General features: G+C 44.4%; 1 protein-coding gene across 2 annotated transcripts; it reads left to right on the forward strand.

The window, feature by feature from the left end:
• The first annotated feature begins 8,957 nt into the window (after nt 1-8,957).
• Nucleotides 8,958-17,662, forward strand: LOC147898934 (bifunctional protein FolD 4, chloroplastic-like). 2 transcript variants are annotated; one of them, XM_087377941.1, is made up of 5 exons: nt 8,958-9,317; nt 9,544-9,866; nt 16,443-16,679; nt 16,854-17,021; nt 17,101-17,662. In XM_087377941.1, the coding sequence occupies exons 1-5, from the start codon at nt 9,002-9,004 to the stop codon at nt 17,272-17,274; spliced, it is 1,218 nt and encodes a 405-aa protein (XP_087234067.1). In that variant the 5' UTR covers nt 8,958-9,001; the 3' UTR covers nt 17,275-17,662. The 2 variants fall into 2 exon arrangements, with proteins under 2 accessions (XP_087234067.1, XP_087234068.1); XM_087377942.1 differs by lacking the exon at nt 8,958-9,317 and adding an exon at nt 9,391-9,409.
• Nucleotides 17,663-19,179: the final 1,517 nt, after the last annotated feature.

The following is a 19,179-nucleotide window of genomic DNA, read 5'->3' on the forward strand; positions in this document are numbered from 1 at the left end:
TGTCATGGGAGATGTTAACATGGTTGAAGACAAGGCCATGACAGGTGGCTTGGGCACAGGTTTGGCTATTAGAGGGGCTAAATCGCAGGCTTGGGAGAAGTCTAAGGACTCACATAAATTGGTGGACCCAAATTGGCTTGGTGGCCTTACCTAAAGTAATATACAAACTACAGATAATAAGAGAGAAAACAGGTGCTACCTATCTCAAGACTTGCTTAACCAACCTCTTAAGATTTGTTCTCAAACACTCATCTTTAATGCTGTGAGATATCAAACCTATGTACATGGTCTATGATTTTGGTACAAGTAAGAGAGAACCCTCTTGGCTCCACGCTGACCCTATCCTATTCTAGGATCAACTTTAGACTCTCCCGATCTCAAGTTTTGTTGTAAAAAATTAGAGTCCTCTCACTATGCTCAACTATAGCTACATGGTCTTTGCTAAGGATGTCGCTTTAAGGATACAACAAAGAATGGACACCTAGATTCATCAAGAGCAAAAGGGTTTATAAAAGGCAAGCACTTGCTTGATGCCATTGCCAACTTATGGGAAGTTGTGAGTGTGTCAAGGATACAGGTTAGGATATATGCTTCCTTAAATTGGATTTTGATAGACTTGAATGGGCTTTCATGGTTCAATCTCTTCAAGATATGAGACTAGGCATAGTTTATATTTCACATGCCAAACTCCTTCTCTCATATGCCTTTGCAAATATGTGTGTGAATGGTGAGCTTGGGATGGCTCTTGCACAAACAAGTAGAGGTTGGCAATATTAAGGGTATAGACTTACATACATGAAAGCAGTTGGTGAACCATCAGTTTGATGGTGACACAATCTCAACTACTAGGAACACTACACACGATGTTACTAGGCTTCTTAACTGTCTAAATACCTTTTGCAAGGCATTAATTTCAGTTATTATCACTCAAAAATAGGGTTTGTCACTCTTAGTGAAGGCGACCATACCACTTGGGTTGCAAGAACATCCCTAAAGGATCTATTTTTAGGCTGCTTGGTCTATCAATGGGGCTTGATATCTCCATGGAGGATAGATGGGAATGGTTCCTTAAGACGTTTAAAAAGAAATTTGACAAATGGAGAGGATACCAGGCCAACCTAAATGGTAGGAGAATGGTAGTAAACCACATCATTTATCCTATGGCCATCTTTTGCCTCTCTAGTTGGTCCCCCTCCAAAGCAAGGTTGGACAATTTTATCCAATTATGCAATTTTTTTTACTGGGGAGGGGATAGAAGGATCTCAATGGTAAGATGGTCTTTGTGCACAAGACCCAAGGATGAAGGAGGTCTAGAAGTTTTGGACATTGAGAAGGCTGGAAACAAACTGGCTACCTTTTGACTAGTAAGCCTATTCTCGACCCAGATATGGATTGGGCTCACTTAACCCTAAGAAACTTCCTACAGGTAAGACACTTGAGGGCTCCTAAATGGAAAAAATACCCAATGTTCTCAACCCTTTGCAACCTGAACCTTGCTATAAAAAAATGTAATCCATTGTAGAGGTCCCTATGGAAAGGCTTTGAATCTTTGAAAAGTCAAATAGTCTCTTTTGGCAAAGGGGCTTTCACTACATTTGGATCTTTGCAATCTTAAGGAATATCCTCTTAATGACAGAGATATGGACAAGGCTAGGTTACTCTTTAAGACAGGGGTACAATGCTAGGGATAGTTGTGGCTCAAAGAAGATTTGAGATGGAACTCTTGAGAAAATACCTAGAGTCGTAAATGCCACGTGCAATATAGCTTAGTTGGAAGATAAATTCAATAGAATCTAGAATAAGGCCGTCCTAGAAAAAGTGTCTACTTTGTGATGGATCATTTTTCTCCACGAGGTTTTTTGGACTAAGAGAAGGGGGATGGAAAGTGTACAAGATGCTTGGTTCATAGGGAGGACATTTTGCTTTACCAAATGTGGAAGATAGTGCAAGTGCACGCAGGGAAACCAATCAATTGGAAGGCCATTTTCCATGCAATAATGATTTCTACTAGCATTCATCATAAATTGCATGAATACATCGATTTTTAAGAAATATGGAAAGAACGAAGGTACTCTAGGCAATGTTTGCATCTTTTCTTTCACCTCAAACACAATAGTCGATTTACGAAGCCACAAAATCCGAAATCAATGAACTTATATGCACAAAGACAAAACAACCTTCATGCAATAAATGCCAAAGGAATATCCAAACCAGAAAGGGTGGTGAAATTCATTTGTAGCCTACAAAGAATTGTATCTAGATTTCATGATCATCTACTCTCCGCTAGGCCGAAGAGAGAGAAGGGCAGACACTATCAACACCTTTATGAGTTGAGAGAGGCAGTTGTAAAAAACAAAGAAGCGTCGAATATTTGCCAAGTTGAGGAAAGGAGAAGGGCATGCACTATCGATGCCTTCATTAAGGGGACTGCTAAAAGCCGAGGTCATTTAGGCCCTTAGCTCACAAGAAACCCTAACCCCTAAAGAAAGTGATACTAATCACTAATGTTTCACTTAAACTAACCATTACACTACACTAACCCCACACTCATATTGACTTTTACTTAAGACTTTCAAACATCCACATTGAACACAAGGATTAGCCAAAAATAATGAACACTTCCATTGGAGCCTATGCAGGCCAAAATCCCCATCTTTCCATGGCACCTTTGAAGACTTTAATATGACTGACGGCCACTTCAGCTGGGACTTTTGGCCTTCCATGGTGCCTTTGAAGACTTTAAGATGATAGAATACCTCATCTCGACAGAAGGAGAGTGTAAGAAAATTGGTGGAGACCTCGGAGAAACAAGGCCACTGCAAGTGGGGGAGGTCTTAAAAAAGACATGCATACACCCTTAACACTCCACAACAAGGGTGCATGTATGCACAAAAGCACTTGGATCCAACTTGTGGGTTTTATGGGTCTTTAGACATTGTAGATTGTTTAGTAAGAAATAATAAAAAAGAAATGCTTTGAGGACTCACAAGATCCATTAGACTTTGCCAAGGTTCTATAGTTATTTGCATGCTCTCACACTGACTGAAAAGCCACTGCCTTTTTATAAAAAAACTATAATTTAAAACTGAAAGGTAAACTGGCATTATTTTTCCTTGAAGGTATTTACAAATGATACCTGCAAAGTTTTGATGTCAACTTTTTGGGGTTTTTTTTGGGTTTTTTTTTTGCTTTATTTTTATAAATAGACCCAGTAGACGACAATCTCTTCACAGACAGGCATAAAGCTCTTTAGGCAGGCATAAAGCCCGTTTGGCTAGCATAAAGCCCTTTCAACAAGAAAACATTTTTTTTTTTTCAAGCGAACCTGCTTTTCTGGCAAACGGCTTTTTGGATAGCAATTTTTTTTTCAAGCGACGGCTTCAGCAGGTTAATAGGAGAATTGGCTTTAGTGCCTTGCTCACAAATGAACATGCGAGACCTGGATGAGCGATCGGAAAGCTTGAAGTCACTTTAAGACTTGTAGCTGGAGGAAGCCAAGGCAATCATTCGAGGGAGAGCTCAAGCATGGAGGGAGAGTGGAGCCCCTAAATTTACTTATAGCCATGTTGGAGGGGGGTAAAAAGCGCACACAAGCTTGAAGCTGAAAAGCCAACAACCACACACAAGCTAAAAGATGAAAAGGCAACAAGCAATTGTATGAGAGCGGAGCTGAGGGGGGCTCCGGTGAACTCCAGTTAGCTCCAGTGAGCTTTGAGGTGTCTACAGAGAGGAAGTGTAATGTGGAAGCCAGAGGAGTCTAGCCCGTAGAATCCGCTGCCACCAAAAAGGTTCAGAGGGTTGATGAAGCTGACGAAGAAGATGGAGGGATGTCAGGCTCATTTGTTGATGCACTTAAATCAGGCTTGGAAGGACATGCAGCTATTGAGCTCACATGCCTGGAACACGATTTGTAGCGCATCAACATCCGAAAGAGAGAGTCATTCCAATCTGCTGATGACGAAACACCTCGAAAAGTGGTTAAGGTACGGGTGGATATTCATCTCGAGAATTATTGCGGGAGTACTCACGTCTCGTGGACTATGGTGTCTTCATGCTATTTCTCGGTCGGGTCCCAACAGAGGAAGAATTTCCCAGATGGTTTGCAGCATAGCTGCATACCAAGGCAACGTCTCCCTTATTGATTATTGGTTCGTCGTACGAGGTTTCTTTTAAGCCACTATGCAAAATGCGAGCAAACGTGAATGGCTCACCAGCTCGATTGGATATAGAGGGAACCTTGTCTACGCTATCTCTTGGAGTGCAACCTTCACTTTAGAAGAGGTCTTGCAACACAAATGTCTTGTTTGGGTTCACTTCCCTGGGCTTAACGAGATCCTGGTGTCGAAGCTCCTCACTGTTGCTTCTAACCTTTGCAAAGTACTCTATCTCCCGCCAATCCAACCTAAAAGAGCCTCTCCTAAGGTATGTCTGATGTGGGACAGGAGACAACCCCGAAGCCCTTGAAATTGAGCTCTGGAATGGCTGGGATTTCTTTGTTGAGGTCCACTTTGGTATATTCCCAGATGCATGTTATTTCTGTAAATGCAGTGGCCATTTCGCTCGTGAATGCCCAGAGAAGGAAGGCAGAGACAAACATGCAACTGAAGAAAACTTTTCGATGGAGGTTGCAGCTTGGGAGGAATGCTCCACCGAACATGCAACACAGAAGGTCCAAAAAATGGCCCCTCAGAACGAAGCTATGGCCAAGGTCCAAGCTCTCCCGTGGGTGGAGGAAGGACATGCAGACAAGATGCAGGAAAACGGGGCTCCTAGCAATGCTATTCAGGACAAGCCCTCTGACAGGACCCCAACGGCCAAAACAGAGACTCCTTCTAAAGTCAAGGAAAGGGGAAAGCCTGAGAGTCAAGAAATGCAAGGGCAGCCCAACATGGAGATCTCGCCCAAGAAGCCTAATTCGCTTAGGACTGTCAAGAGTCGAGCCAAGAAGTACTCATCTTCCTTCATCAATATCTATGCTCCTTTGGCAGTTGAGACGGAGCATGAAGAATCCGATAATGGTTGATCAGCTTCCTCAAAGGCCTCAACTGACCTTTCTCTCCTAGAACATCAGGGGGGCATGCACGGAATGGAAGCAACAAGCTCTTAGGAACTTGGTTTGGAGACACAAACCGTCTATGGTTGCGATACAAGAATTGAAGGTTGGCCTGAGAAGAGTTGATAGAATGCAGTTTTTGGGATACCTCTATCTTAGTAACTACTTGCAGGTTGGAAGAGGAGGCACTGCGCTACTGGTGGTGAGTGAAGAGTTTAGGCTACATGTGGAGTCAAAGACCACGAAGGTGAGTTCCTGATGGCAGAGCTTCGTTTTCAGAATGTTGAGTTTGTTGTAGTCTCGGCGTATGCTTCCAACGGTCCCCCTCAGCGAACCAACTTGTGGGGGCAGCTGAGGCTGCCATTGTAGGCAAGCAGGTGATTCTCATGGGTGACTGGAACAATACCACCAATCTACAAGACCGGCAGTCTCACAAAACTGTTGACGTATCGGTGCCTGAAAGGCTAGCTTGGCATCAGCTGGAAGTGGCATGCGACCTTGTGGACTGGATGAGCTATGAAAGCCTCAGAAGCATGAGGACTTTCACTTGGCACAACAAGCAGACAGGAAGGGCTTGGAGAGCGGTGCGACTCGATAGAATCTACTTCTCCCTAGGCAGATGGTGGATCAAACCACGGATCCAAGGTAGGGTTCTGATGGAAACTTTCATCTCTGATCATTTTCCGATTATGGTGTTTATTGACCTCCTAAACACTGAGGTGAAGCGCAGAGGGCCAATCCCCTTCAAATTCAACACCTCCCTATTTGGGTGGGATGTATTTGACAAATGCATCCGATTTGAGTGGGAGAGAGCCTCCTCCCTCAGAGACCATCCGGCCCAGGTTTGGAACGAATGTGTTAAGCCTGCTATGCAAGCAGCCAAAGAAATTAGTAAGGATCGAGCCATAAATTGCAGATGGATGGAATCCATCATTAACATGGCAAGGGTGGCCCTGATTAGCACTTTGCAAGAGTGCCCAAATGACCCATTTGCTGTGGCTTTGTTAAATTCGACTGAGCTCTTTTTAAGAGCCCAGTATCATGGACGCCTCGCTACAGCTAGGATTCAAGCCAAGATATGTTGGCTTGATGAAGGTGATAAGCCTTCTGCTTTCTTTTTCAAGGCAGTAAAAGAGAAAAGACAGATAGAGTGCATCTCTTTAATTGAGGATGAAAATGGGGTCCTGACTATCTACTGGGGATGAGAATATTGCATGGATCTTTACTGGGTATCTCGCTAAAGTTTTTGGCAGTGAGCCTAAGATTCCGCCCAACTATGAAAATAGAATGGAGGGATTTCTTGCAAATATGCCTAGGAAGGTGCTATGCCATGAAGCAGATATATGCTACAGAGACCGTTCTCTAAAGAAGAAATAAGGTTCACTATCATGCAGATGCCCACAAACAAGGCTCTGGGATCGGATAGTACACTTGCTAAGTTCATGTAGGTTTACTAGGACACATGCAAAGATCAACTAATGAGGTTAATCAAGTGGTGTTGCAATAAGGGGAAGCTCCCGAGCAGTGTCACTACCGAGATTATTAAGCTAATCCCCAAGGGATGTAATAGGATAAAACTTAATCAATGGAGGCCGCTTTCACTTCTGAATACGACAAACAAGATCATTGCCAAAGCAATGGCAAACATAATAAAATTTATTTTGGCTAGGCTAATTCATTCCAAGCAATTTAGATTTGTCATAGGAAGAAATATTCATGAGGCGATCCTCAATGCGCTGCTAGCTATAGACTATGTTCTAAGTCAAAATGAGAGGATAGTTATGCTTAACCTGGATTTAGAAAAAGCATACGATAGAGTTAGTTGGAACTTTATAATTCGCACTATGCAAGCTCTTGGATTTGGTAGAGGCTTTTGCTGATTGGTGAAGATGCTGTTCACAAATGCTTGAGCCTCTATAAATGGCTATCACTTTCAAAAGTTTATGCTAATGAGATCAATAAGGTAGGGTTGCCCCTTGGCACCCCTACTGTTTGCCATTGTTACAAAACCCTTGCTGCTCTAGATTGACAAGCATATAAACAGTGGCTCAATCAGAGGCTTAAGGATGCTTGACAATTCATAGTTTTGCTCTCAATTTTTTGGTGATGACAACACAAGCTTTTTGGCTTGGGAAGAAGAGAACATTTCCAGATTTTTGGAGGTCTTAGGTGAATTCGCTGCTCTATCTGATTCAAAAATCAATCAGGGAAAGAGGACTGCACTTTGGTTGGGATGGGACGACCCTCTGGAGTGGTCAGCAAATTTTCAATTTAGCTGGATTCTGAATGGGCAAATAATCAGGTACTTAGGATGTCCCCTTGGTGTCTGAGTATCACTCAAGAAAAAAATTGACTGGGCACTGCAAAAGATAAAAGAAAAGATTGCCAAATGGCTAGGCAAAACTATAGCCTTGTTTGGCAGGATCACAATAGCCAAACACGTGATGGAATCTTTGTTGGTTTACATCCTATCAGTACTGCCGTTTGCTGAGTTCAATCTAAGAAAAATCGACAAAATGATCGTCGACTTCATTTGGGAGAAGAGATGGCACGCTGTAAAGTGGGAACTTCTGATTGAAGATAAATCCAATGGTGGGTTGGGGCTGACGTCTATGAAGAGGAAGAATGACTACTTGTGTGCCAAATGGGTATTCCAGATGTCATTAGAGCAGCCAGGGCTAAGATAGCAAGACACTTGATCTGCCGTAATGCATCTAGAGGAATTAACACGCTATGGTAGGATGCAACTCTCTCAAATATTCCCATCAAAATACCTCGCTACAAGGCTAGAAAATGAAGGTCCAAGGTTGCTATTGGAAGGGCAGTAAGCCGTTTGCTGCAGATGCCTCGCTTGGCAAATCTCTTTGGCTAACAGAATGGCCCTATGAAGGCGGACCTGCTACAGTAACTTCGCACCCTCGAATGGCATCGGAAAGGCATAATAACCTTTAGTCAAATTTGGGACCCAGGGGAAAGGAAATGGTGCTCTGTGGACAGTATTGCTCGCAATTTTGGTCTTAACAACACTGAGAAAAGATTTCTTGAATCTGTCTTGCAAAGAATTAAGCCTGATTGGCCCACTTCTCAAGTCTATCGGGATGATCCTGGCTTCAAAGAGATGCGCTGGAAGAATGGGAAACCATTCAATAAAGCTAGACTAATGGACTGCGCGGGGAGGGCATCGAACCCTGCGCTGGCAGCACAAACTCATTGGAAGTTCCACGCACCTCGGGACAGATTGGACACCTATTTCAAAACTAACTTTTTGCTCTAGAGGGTCCTATTGGGGAAACTCCCTGTCCGGGCTAGAATTGCCAAATGGAACCCAAGGGTTACTCCGCTATGTCCCTTCTGCAGGCAATACAAGGAAACACATATGCATATACTTTGGGATTGCTCCTTTTCCAAGAGAGTTAGGGCTGATGTTATTGCTAGCTCAAAGCAACAAAGATACATTTTAGGATTAGGTGGAAGATTGCTCTAGTAGGAGATCGGGGGAGCCTCAATGATGCAGCATACGAAGCGTGGCAGGTTGTGAGAGGGGCGGTAATCACCAATTTATGGAAGTTCAAAAATGATGTGGCCTTTCTAAGGCCTCACTACGGGAAAGGGCTTACTTTTGGAGGACGTCAAGAATACCTTGCAATTTTTTGGGAAAAAGAATGAGACGTTTAGGATCATAGGGAAACTCTTGTAGTCAGATGAACTATTGTAGTTAGATGATGTCCCTTTTGAGGGCAGACTTTTTATCTTTTTGTTGTAATTACTTTATAAATATGAGGTATTTTCACCCGCCCAAGAAAAAAAGAAATAGAGGTTAAGAATTTTAGAAATTCCTAAAAAACTAAGAATAATCACAAAACTCCCACTCAACTCATCGTCCCATGGCGGGGCAAATAAACTTTAATAGATAGAAGCGAGCTGAGGACAAGGCTGCTCTCACTTCTGATGACCCTCGCATTCTGCCTCGGAGTAGCAATGTCTGAAGCTCTCGCTTGTCGCCCACTCTGTAGGCCATTCCACCACTCTCCCTCTCGATACACTCAGCCTTTGTTCAGGCTTAACACCTCACGACGAATAATCGCACACGGGTTTCTACTGCCTCAGTCCTCCAGGCTATACACCTCTACTACGTCAGGTGGGCACGGCTTTAAATCAGTTGTGAATCGGAAAAAAGCGCCGCCGTTACTGGGGTGGGATGTGCTGGACGTTTGGACCGCCCGGCGAGACCTTCAACCGTGTCAGGCAATCTTAGAAGAAGACAGTGAGTACGACCTTTGATTCAAGAGTCATTTTCTTCATTGAGTCGTAGACTTTTAGCTTGGTTAAAATGTCAAGCAATCTTAGAAGAAGACAGTGAGTCGTTTTCTTCATTGAGTCGTATACTTTTAGATCGGTTAAAATGTTATGGAAATATACTAGCGCGTCACTACCCCTTCTGTACGTGAGTCATCATGCTGTGCTATTGGGTTCGATTTCTTTCCTTACAGTAACAGGGATGGAGCCTTCAGCAGCCCTTATTGATGGAAAGGCCATTGCACAGACAATTAGACAAGAGATTTCTGAGGAGGTATCACGGATGAGGGATGCAACAGGAAACGTTCCTGGTTTGGCTGTTGTGCTGGTTGGTGACCGTAAAGACTCAGAGACATATGTTCGCAGCAAAAAGAAAGCTTGTGAGCAAGCCAGCATAGCCTCGTTCGGCGTAAATTTACCCGAGGAGACCAGTGAAGAGGAGGTTCTGAAGCACGTCCAAGCGTTTAATGAAGACCCTTCGATACATGGGATCCTTGTTCAACTCCCTCTTCCCAAGGTAGAACTTTGCTACCGTTACCTTCACCTAATCGCTGTCAAATTTCAAGATCAGGGGGCGCCTTACCTAGGTCTTTCCAAACTTTAGCTTTGCTGGTTTATATTTCATTTTCCTCATCAGATAAGGTTTTCTATGCAAGATCAACTTGTAACACCGCCTATGGATGATGGCAAGCTTTTGTCAAGTAACTCAACTGTGGTCAATGAATAAAACCTAATAAGGTGCCCCAACCCTTATTACATTGGCCACTGCCTTAGAGATTAATATGTCTAACACCCCTTGCAGTGGCAATGTCTGAATATACAAGGAATAATATCAATTACTAAATGTTATAAGATCAAAGTTTGCCAAAAGCCTTTCATGAGGTAAAGCTTTTGTGAAAATTCTGATGTGTAGCTGAAAAGGTCAAGGTGATCTCCCTCACATCTAGGCGCTCCCTGACATAGTGATATCTCAATTTGTTTCATGTGTCCATGAAACACAAAATTCCGTACCACTGCAATGGCACACTCACTGTCAGTGAGAAACAGAGTAGGCTCCTCCAGTGATGCATGTAGATCGGCCAACAAATGCCTCAACAAGACACCTTCCACTATGGTTGTGTAAGTTGCCCTGATCGGGAATGCAAGAGCTATCGGAGGAGATTAAGCAAGCTTGGGGCTGAAGGTGTGCTTGAGAGAGGTTGAAGTATGACACGGATAACAAGAGGACAAGCCTTTCCTCCTTTCCTTGCCTCTTTTTTTTTCCCAACCACCCTCTCTTTCAAAAGGGGAATTCATCTGACTCTCCTAATTAAGTGTGTGCGTGCTTGGAGTGGTTCCATGGCACACCCTGTGCGTGACCAAGGAGGACAAATTCAATGGAACCAATAATGCTCATTGGAAGCTGAATATGAAGGTTGGTTCATTCAAAATGGCCTTCAGGAAATCGTACGAGTGGAGCTGGAACGTCCAAAGAACTCGATCTGTTGGGACGCTAACCAGAGGAAGCTTTCCTTTGAGGAACTGCAGGATTGGGAAGACCGTGACTCCAAGGCATAGTCGGTGTTGACATGACCATCAGGAAGGTCTCCCCGGCAGTACAAACCTGTGTGGTCTAAGTTGGATGATCTCTATGCCCGCTATTCCTGTATGCAGGTGTTCACTTTGCAGGGTCAGCTCTATAGTCTTGAGTTTTGTGCAGGAAGTCTCATGCAGATCTTCTTAATGAAGGCCAAGGTCATCCATGACCAGCTTCTGGCAATGGGTGCTGCCTTATCCTCTCCTTAGTTGGCTCCTCAGGAAGCTTCCCCTCGAGTACGATATGGTTTCTCTAGCATTGTGATGCCAAGTCACGACAAATCAAATGTCCTTACCAGAAGTCTATCCTGCATCATGTTTGGGCTAATATTTGCCTTTTTTGTAGCAAAAGCCTTTCTAATATGCTCTTCTTGCAACAAAAGTCCCAACAACTCTTGAAAGGTAAGAGGGTTGGGATTCCCCCTCAGGGGCAAATTGAGCGACATATGAGATGAAGATAAGACTCCGGTAGGAAGTCTAGTGCAGAAGAGATAGACTATGTATTTGGTATGACTTCATCAATGTTTAGAAGTTGTCACTCAAATCTTGAATCTTTGTGACCTGCTCTGCCATTAAATATCCTTCATTCATATGTGCCGAATTAAACTTTCTTTCAAAAAATGAGACTCTTGCTTCATTGCGGGCCTGACACATTGCTTCTAAAATGTTCCATTCTTCAAAGTCTCTGCCTCTTCACTGATAGTGCAATCAAAACAAAGCCTGTGCATCATGTGCATCCCATCTTCTCTGCTCTGGAGTGATACCAATAGGTGTTTGTCCTTATGATGGACCTTGTTGCCCATGACCTGCCCCCCCTCACCACCCTTTCCTGTTGTGGAGGAGTGCCTGGGGCAATAGGAGTGGGATAAACATCATCGCCAGTGACAGTCCCAAAAGTCTTTTGGCAACTAAAAGATTCTTAATCCTCTTGTTGCGAAGGAGTGCTTGGGGCAATAGGAGTGGGACAGACATCATCGCCAATGACAGTCCCAAAGTCTCTTGGCAACTAAAACATTTTTAATCATAAAACTCCACAGAGATAGGTTTTGTGCCGTGCCATCCAACTTATCCTCTTGGGCAAATACACCAAAAACATCTCTTGCATTTTGGGCCATCTCAAACAAATGCACAAATACAACAAGCTCTGACAAGTTGACATTCTATGAACACGATGCACAACCAATTGAATGTTCACTTTCAAAGCCAATGCTTGGCTTGAGGATGCACCTCAAAAATTTGTCCCAAGCTCTCAAAAACGGATGCACAACCAATTGAATGTTCACTTTCAAAGACAATGCTTGGCTTGAGGATGCACCTCAAAAATTTGTCCCAAGCTCTCAAAAACGGACAGCAAAAGTTGACTGTTGGAACAGTCCAAAATTCTCTGATGCAAAAACAGCAAATGCTCATTGAATGGCAGCATCAGATGTGCTCCAGACAAGCATAGATTTTCCGACCTTGGTAGGGGTTTGAACAGGATCAATACTCCTCCAAACCTGACGATTTTTGCTGCAGCAAGTTGGGAAAGAGTAGAACAGCCACAAAAACAGTAGTAGGTGCTTCAAAAAGCGTGAAAGCAGGTCTGAAAATGACTGTTTTAGGTCTGCACCGACAGTAGATGCTGAAATTTACTACCAAAACAGCAGCAAGGGGGGGGGATGCTATGAGGAACCAAAGTCCGTGGCGGAAACCAAGGGGGGGAGAGAAAGGGGCTTGGAAGGGGGATGGGCGGGTGACGAGTATTGGGCTAGAGAGCGGATGGGCTTGGAAGGGGGTCGGTGGTAGAGAAAAACAATGCAGCGGAAGGGGTCCCTAGATCCCATAGGGAAAAGGGTTATGTAGCCTAGGAATTCACATACTGCTATATTTTGGAATCGAACACTTCTTCCTTACTGTGTTCTTAGCATATGTCTGCAGCAAGCTAATGGGCAATGCACATGAGAGATGTAGAATCAAGAAAACTTATATTTCTGTCCATGATGGACAATACAAAATAAATGTCCAGTGTCTCACTCTCTAGTAGCAGAGTGCTATCTAGATGTGAACCCTTATACATAAACAACAGTTGTTCTCCTAGCCCCAAAACACTTGGCCTGCGTGCTCCCTATGAGCTTAGGTGGGCCTCGGTCATCGTGCCCCACAAACACGCCTTCCTACTGGACAGCCACAGTTAAGGCAGTGCTTGACTTGGATGCTTGACTTCCTTGCTGCTCTGAAACACAGCCACTGGTGAGGCACAAGCTCCCCGTTTGATTCATCCTCCTTGCTGTCGTGAAACACAGCCAAGGGTGAAGACTTGTCACGTGCGCCATGTTCAAGCCCAGGTGGCAGTGACACCTAGCTGCACAATCATTACAGACCAACTCGTGTGTCAGGTTTGTCTTTATTTATCTCTCTGTGCAAGAGTTTTTACACCTACAGTTCAAGCAGGTTAGTCATGGGTCTCACTTGGGTCTAGCGCCCAAGGAAGGCTCTCAGCTTTCACCTTCAGCTCCCAGGGGTCTTCCATCCCTGAGAACAGCTCAGCAGTATCGTGTCTTGGGTCTACCACTCGAGGCGGGTCACTCAGTTTCCGCAGTAAGTTTAGTCAGCTCAGTCATTTCAGTCAGTCCAAGCTTTGCAGACATGACCATTGGTGACATCTTATGGAGTGGTCTGACATTCGTCATCCGAAGGAGTTTAAGGAGTTCCGTACAGGCTTTGGCATATAGGAGGTTCTCTTCAGCCTCGCCATCAGTAGTGCATACCCTCAGCCTTGCGTTTTGCATATGGCCTAGGAAGTGGTCTTCAGCAGTCGCCTTGGTGCTGATGGAAGTTTGTAGAGAAGGTGGATGAAATGTTTCTTCCATCAGGTCATTTTTGCATTGGTCGACAGGTCCCCCAAGTCAAAGGTCACTTAGGGCAAAGTGTAGCAAGGTCTCCACCTAGCAAAAAGTTTAGTAGAGGGGAATGTCACATGCACAGGGTCAAGCACAGGTGGCAGTGACACCTAGCTGCACAATCATTGCATACACACTTGCGTGTCTTGTGTCAGATTCGCATTCTCTGATCTCTATCTATTTCTCTGTGCTATCTAGTATTTAATTGCAGTTAGTCTAGGGTTGTTTAACTATGGTGAGAAGCCTCTGTTACAAGACTCTTGAGCTCCTTGTCTGCTGCAGGTAGCCACCTCACCAGTACCTCCTGGATTGGACCCCAAGGCAGGCTGAACTGCTGCACTGCTCACTATATGAATGAGAAATGAGCCCCAAGGGCTCTCCTTTTACAGGGCCCAATGGCCACCCAAACTGACCGACTGGGAGCTGCCAACCAGCCGACCTAGTTGGTTCCCAACCAACCAGCCTAGCAGGCCGACCTGACACATGTCAGCCTGACACTGGCCAGGGTCAAACCTGCCTTGTTTCTGCCTGTTTCCAGGCCCAAAGCTTGCGCCAGCCAGCTACCATACTGCCGCAAGTTTTCCACCTTGAAGCTGGACCTGCTACTGCCTCAAAACCTTCTTTATAGACCTGTACAACCTGCTGCATCCCTTTCTGTACCAGACAGGCGTGCCTGCAATCTCGAGATGCTCCAAGCTCTTCTTCCAGGACTAGTCTCCACGTGTACCAGCATGAGGGCAGCCTAAGCTCATAGGCAGACATGCAGCACACATATGCCACGTATAAATTAAGAGAAAAAGTTTTGTATTTCAATATATACCACTGTGAGTTCCTGGGCTACATAACCCTTTTCCCTCTGGGTTTAGGGACAGTCTTTCGCTGCGTTGCTTTGCTCTAACATGGTATGAAAGCCCTAACCGAAGTTCACAAGTTGTGGATCTTGAAGGCAAAGACCTTGGGAAGGACGACCTTGATTCAAAGCTTGAGGGAATCATCGTCCATGTGTGAAAGACCAGTGCCCTTGCGAGCAGGACGGTGACTCAGATTCGGGCAGGTGTATGACTTTCTATATGTATCTCTTTCAGTTCATTGTCATGGCCGTGAAATTTCCTATTCCTAATTTTGGAGAGACGGGCAAGTTGGATGGGACAAATTACCCATTGTGGAAGATGATGTGAGAGTGCAGTGGAAACTGAACACAAAAGAGAGAGCAAAACACACCAGCCAAACTGAAGTGAAAAAGAAGGGGAGAGACTGCAAGGGATCTCAGGGAAAAGCCCTCTGATCTGTTGGGCAAAACCTCCAATGGTGAGATGATAACAACTAGAGAGGGGTGCCTATATATAACCTGTCCCCCTCCCAGTCGGCCAGTACAACCAGCCCGACTACCTGCCCTAAATGCACTGACTACCTGCCCTAAATGGGCCGACAAAGCATGCCATGAAAAGGGGCTCACAAGCAGCCATATAAGGGGCTGGCAAGCAGCATAGGTGGTGACCAGCAGGTCGGTCCACGTCTGCCAACCACCCCACTGCTGGGGCCTGGTAACCCGACCAGCAGGTCAGGTCTGTTGCCCCAAAGGGTGGCCACACAGCCCCCCTATGCGGGACTAACCAGGGCACCTCCAAAGGGGCTGCCACGTGGCAGCAAGCAGGCCCATACGAGCCTAGAACAGCCCTGCACCCCTCTTGGGAACACCCACATACAGTGCAACACCATGGGCTGCCATCGCAGCATGCAAACAGGCCCTAAACAGCCCTGATTTGGCTGGATCCACCAGAAGGGCCTGGCTTTCCATCACAAGGGCTTGGCTATCCACATGCCCAGGTATGCATCCATGATCTACACTGCCCATGATACATCAGGAGATGCTCAAAGTATTTCAGCCTGCCACATGGGCTGTTCTAACAAGGGATTTAGTGCTGCCACATGGGCAGCACATAGGCTGCCATGTGGGCAGCACAATGACTATATGTACCTGGCTGTTTGGAAGACCCTAGAGCAGATTTGGAGATCATTCAGTGCATGGAAGTCTGCCAGGAAGTGGTGCAATGCCACGTGGCATCTTGTGGACTGTACCTACTACCCTACGGGCGTGGAAACACTTTGGATCAGATCTTGCGGTAGTACGCTCCTGCCCCCTTGTCCCCTCAAAACGGGGGCTCACAGGTGGGGCATTGACTTTTCTAACATTTACCCTATATGAACTTTAGTGTTAGTATCTCAAGCAATAATTCCCTTGCCCTGGTGGATCTCCTTCATCTTATCATCTTTTTTGAATGCCGTTGTGATAGTTTGATGATTATGTATGATAGTCATGTGATTCCCTCTTAGGCAGATTATTACCATTTGTGAATGAAATAAGATTGTGCAATTCCACACATGAAGAGCTTAGGGGGCAGTAATATTAAGTTGACAGTAAGGATTGCTGCAACCAGCTCTGTGAGGTGCTTCACTGTCTTTTGTTTTTCTGTCATTTGGAACGTCACTTGTAACTGAACAATTTGGCACTCTTTACAGAGCTGGTTGCAGCAATTTCACAGATTGCTGCCATTTAGCACACAGTGAAGAAATTGGCACTTGGGCTTGATATTGCCTTGCTATGCAACTTGTATCCTGACAAAAGATTTCAACTGCAGCACATGAATGAAGAGAAAATTCTAGGAGCTGTCAGTGTAGAGAAAGATGTTGATGGCTTTCATCCTCTGAATATTGGAAAGCTGGCAATGCAAGGGAGAAAGCCCCTTTTTGTGCCCTGCACTCCAAAAGGATGCATTGAGCTGTTGCTTAGATCTGGAGTGGACATATGTGGCAAGCATGCAGTTGTTATTGGTCGAAGCAATGTCGTGGGTACACCAGCTGCAATGCTACTGCAAGTAAGCTTTTTCCCTTTTCTGTTGTTTAGGTGTATGTAATCTTCTCCCAGGAATAGTTTTCTAATTTTAGAAAGCATCACAGTGGTCATGTGAGCAGGTCATAGAGTTGATAAGAGATAATTGTAGAGGGGATGAATGACTTTGATTGGTATTGTGTATGCTGCTAATCTGTAGCGGCATCAAGCAACAGTTACAGTTGTACACTCTTTTACACCGAACCCAGCAGAGGTCACACGAAGAGCAGATATTGTTATTGCTGCTGTTGGGGTTGCACATTTGGTTCGAGGGGATTGGATCAAGCCTGGTGCAATTGTTATTGATGTTGGTATAAATGCAATCGAGGTAAATGTGCTGTTTATTAAAGCTTCTCTTGCAGCAAGCTTCGTTATTTCATTTTGTGACAGACTTGAATTTTATACAGGACCACACCTCAAAGAAGGGTTATCGACTAGTTGGTGATGTGTGTTTTAAGGAGGCCTCTATGGTAGCTTCTGCCATCACACCAGTCCCAGGAGGTGTGGGACCTATGACTATTGCAATGCTTTTGTCAAACACATTGGACTCAGCAAAGAGGGCATACGGCCTCCTTGATTAAGAGATTTTGTTGTCCCCTATCTAATGCCATATATGGTGTCCTGTCTAATGCCATTTGCAAAAGGAGTCTTGGACAGCAAGCTATCCTCGTTCTTCCCAGTGAAATAAATTGGAAATGTGCACAACTTGTTTCATTGCTGGACAGACATGTCAAAGCTGCCCAAGCAAGGAAGGTGCAAGATGTAGGGGAATCTTACAAACAAATGTATAAGTTTCCCTTCAAAAGTTTCTGAGGCAACTTATAAACTCTAATCGTCCTCATTTTCTCCTGAGGACAGAGATTATAGGGTGACGTGTGAATTCAGAATGATGAGAAAAATGTGCTTATCAAACGGGAGAACAAGTTGCAAAGTATGCAGAGAATTGTGAGAAGATGCCATAAGAATTGTCTAACAAGATAACTGTCTGGACAGTTTTGATTAGATCTTTTAGTGCTGGCATTCATCATTGTCAAGTCTGCCAACAGAGGACTTAGAATGAATCCTGTTCGTAAATTATGCTCATGTGCGAGCATGTGAATGTTTATGCACGTGTATATGATTATCTATACCAATCATGGGCTCTTGTCGCAGTGGTTGAACCACTGCGACAAATAAATTTACAAAGTCTAGTGGAAAACAATGAGCATTAGTAGATTGAAAACTTATATGGCTCAACACTTGGAGCTTGCACTTTGCAGGTCTCGGCCACTTACGACCTTCAAGCAACTCCAAAAGGACTATGAGATTGCAAAATAGGCATTGCTTTTTCCTGGATAAGCAGCTAGGTAACAAAGAGAGTGCTTTAACATCTAAATAGGGAATAAGGCCAGTTAGATGAACAAAAAGGAGACAGAGTGAGAGGTGATTAAACAAGAATTCTCCAATAGCTACTATATTTGGATCGAATCTTTGTTTGTGAATTATCATGGTAACATACAAGATATTCTTAATAGCAATGACCATTGGAAGATAAAATCTTTTCAGCTCTAGACTCCAAGCTATAACATAGAGGTGTGGGAAAGCATAAATCTTCAATGTATGTCACCTTGCGACAAGGGATTCCAAGGTTTATACACGTACTTTAGTGCAATGACTTTGATCCTCACCTCCCCGCATGTGAACCCCCATATGAGGACAGGGGGCAGGTGTACAAATTGAAAGACAGGGATATGAGAGAGGCTTCCATGAAGGTAGATCTAAGAGATTTGAAGTATATGTGTCTGTCTCTATACATTCTCTTTTGTGCATGGTTAGTGGGATTTGAAGTAGTATTGTGTGATTTTTGGGCAAACCTTTACATAATCTTCCATAGTTGTGGGAGTGTTGGCTAAATAAAGCAAGCAACCTCCACCTTTGTTTCCTAATAGGGTATTGGAGCCCTGAGGAAGACTCACAAGGTGGAAGCTTGAAGGTGAGAATCTTTGGAAGGAGATCTTAGGTTAGGCTTATAGAAATCAGGATGATTAAGGTTTAAACGTGTACTTCTCCTAAGCTCCACATCCTTGTCATGGCCAAAATCTATACAAACTATACTTTCTAGAAGATGAAGATACATAACCACCTTGTGTTACGGATGTTCTTGGAGATTACAACAGGAGCGGATCTAAGGTCTTAGGATATCAAAAACATTGTTGGGTACTATGTGATGTAGAGGTCTCGGCTATAATCGTGTGATGCAAAGGTATTGGCTATAATTGGCATGATTGTGGACTTGATCCTTGCCTCATATCTAGCGGGGGGACATGGCATCAATTGCTTATTAGTAAAATGGATTCAATTCGGATAGCCAAGCTTTTTACTTCGCATGAGGTTTTGTACCAACCATGATTATAGGGCAGCAATTGGCACCGGTCACGTATGAGGAGCTAGTGCCTCTACTCTTGGCAGGAAGAGGCTCAGGAGAGAGAGTTTGGTAAATTCGATGA

The sequence above is a fragment of the Dipteris shenzhenensis genome, chromosome 8 (assembly GCF_047967505.1).
Source record: "Dipteris shenzhenensis isolate YYH24624 ecotype China chromosome 8, Dip_SZ_1.0, whole genome shotgun sequence".
Taxonomy (NCBI): domain Eukaryota; kingdom Viridiplantae; phylum Streptophyta; class Polypodiopsida; order Gleicheniales; family Dipteridaceae; genus Dipteris; species Dipteris shenzhenensis.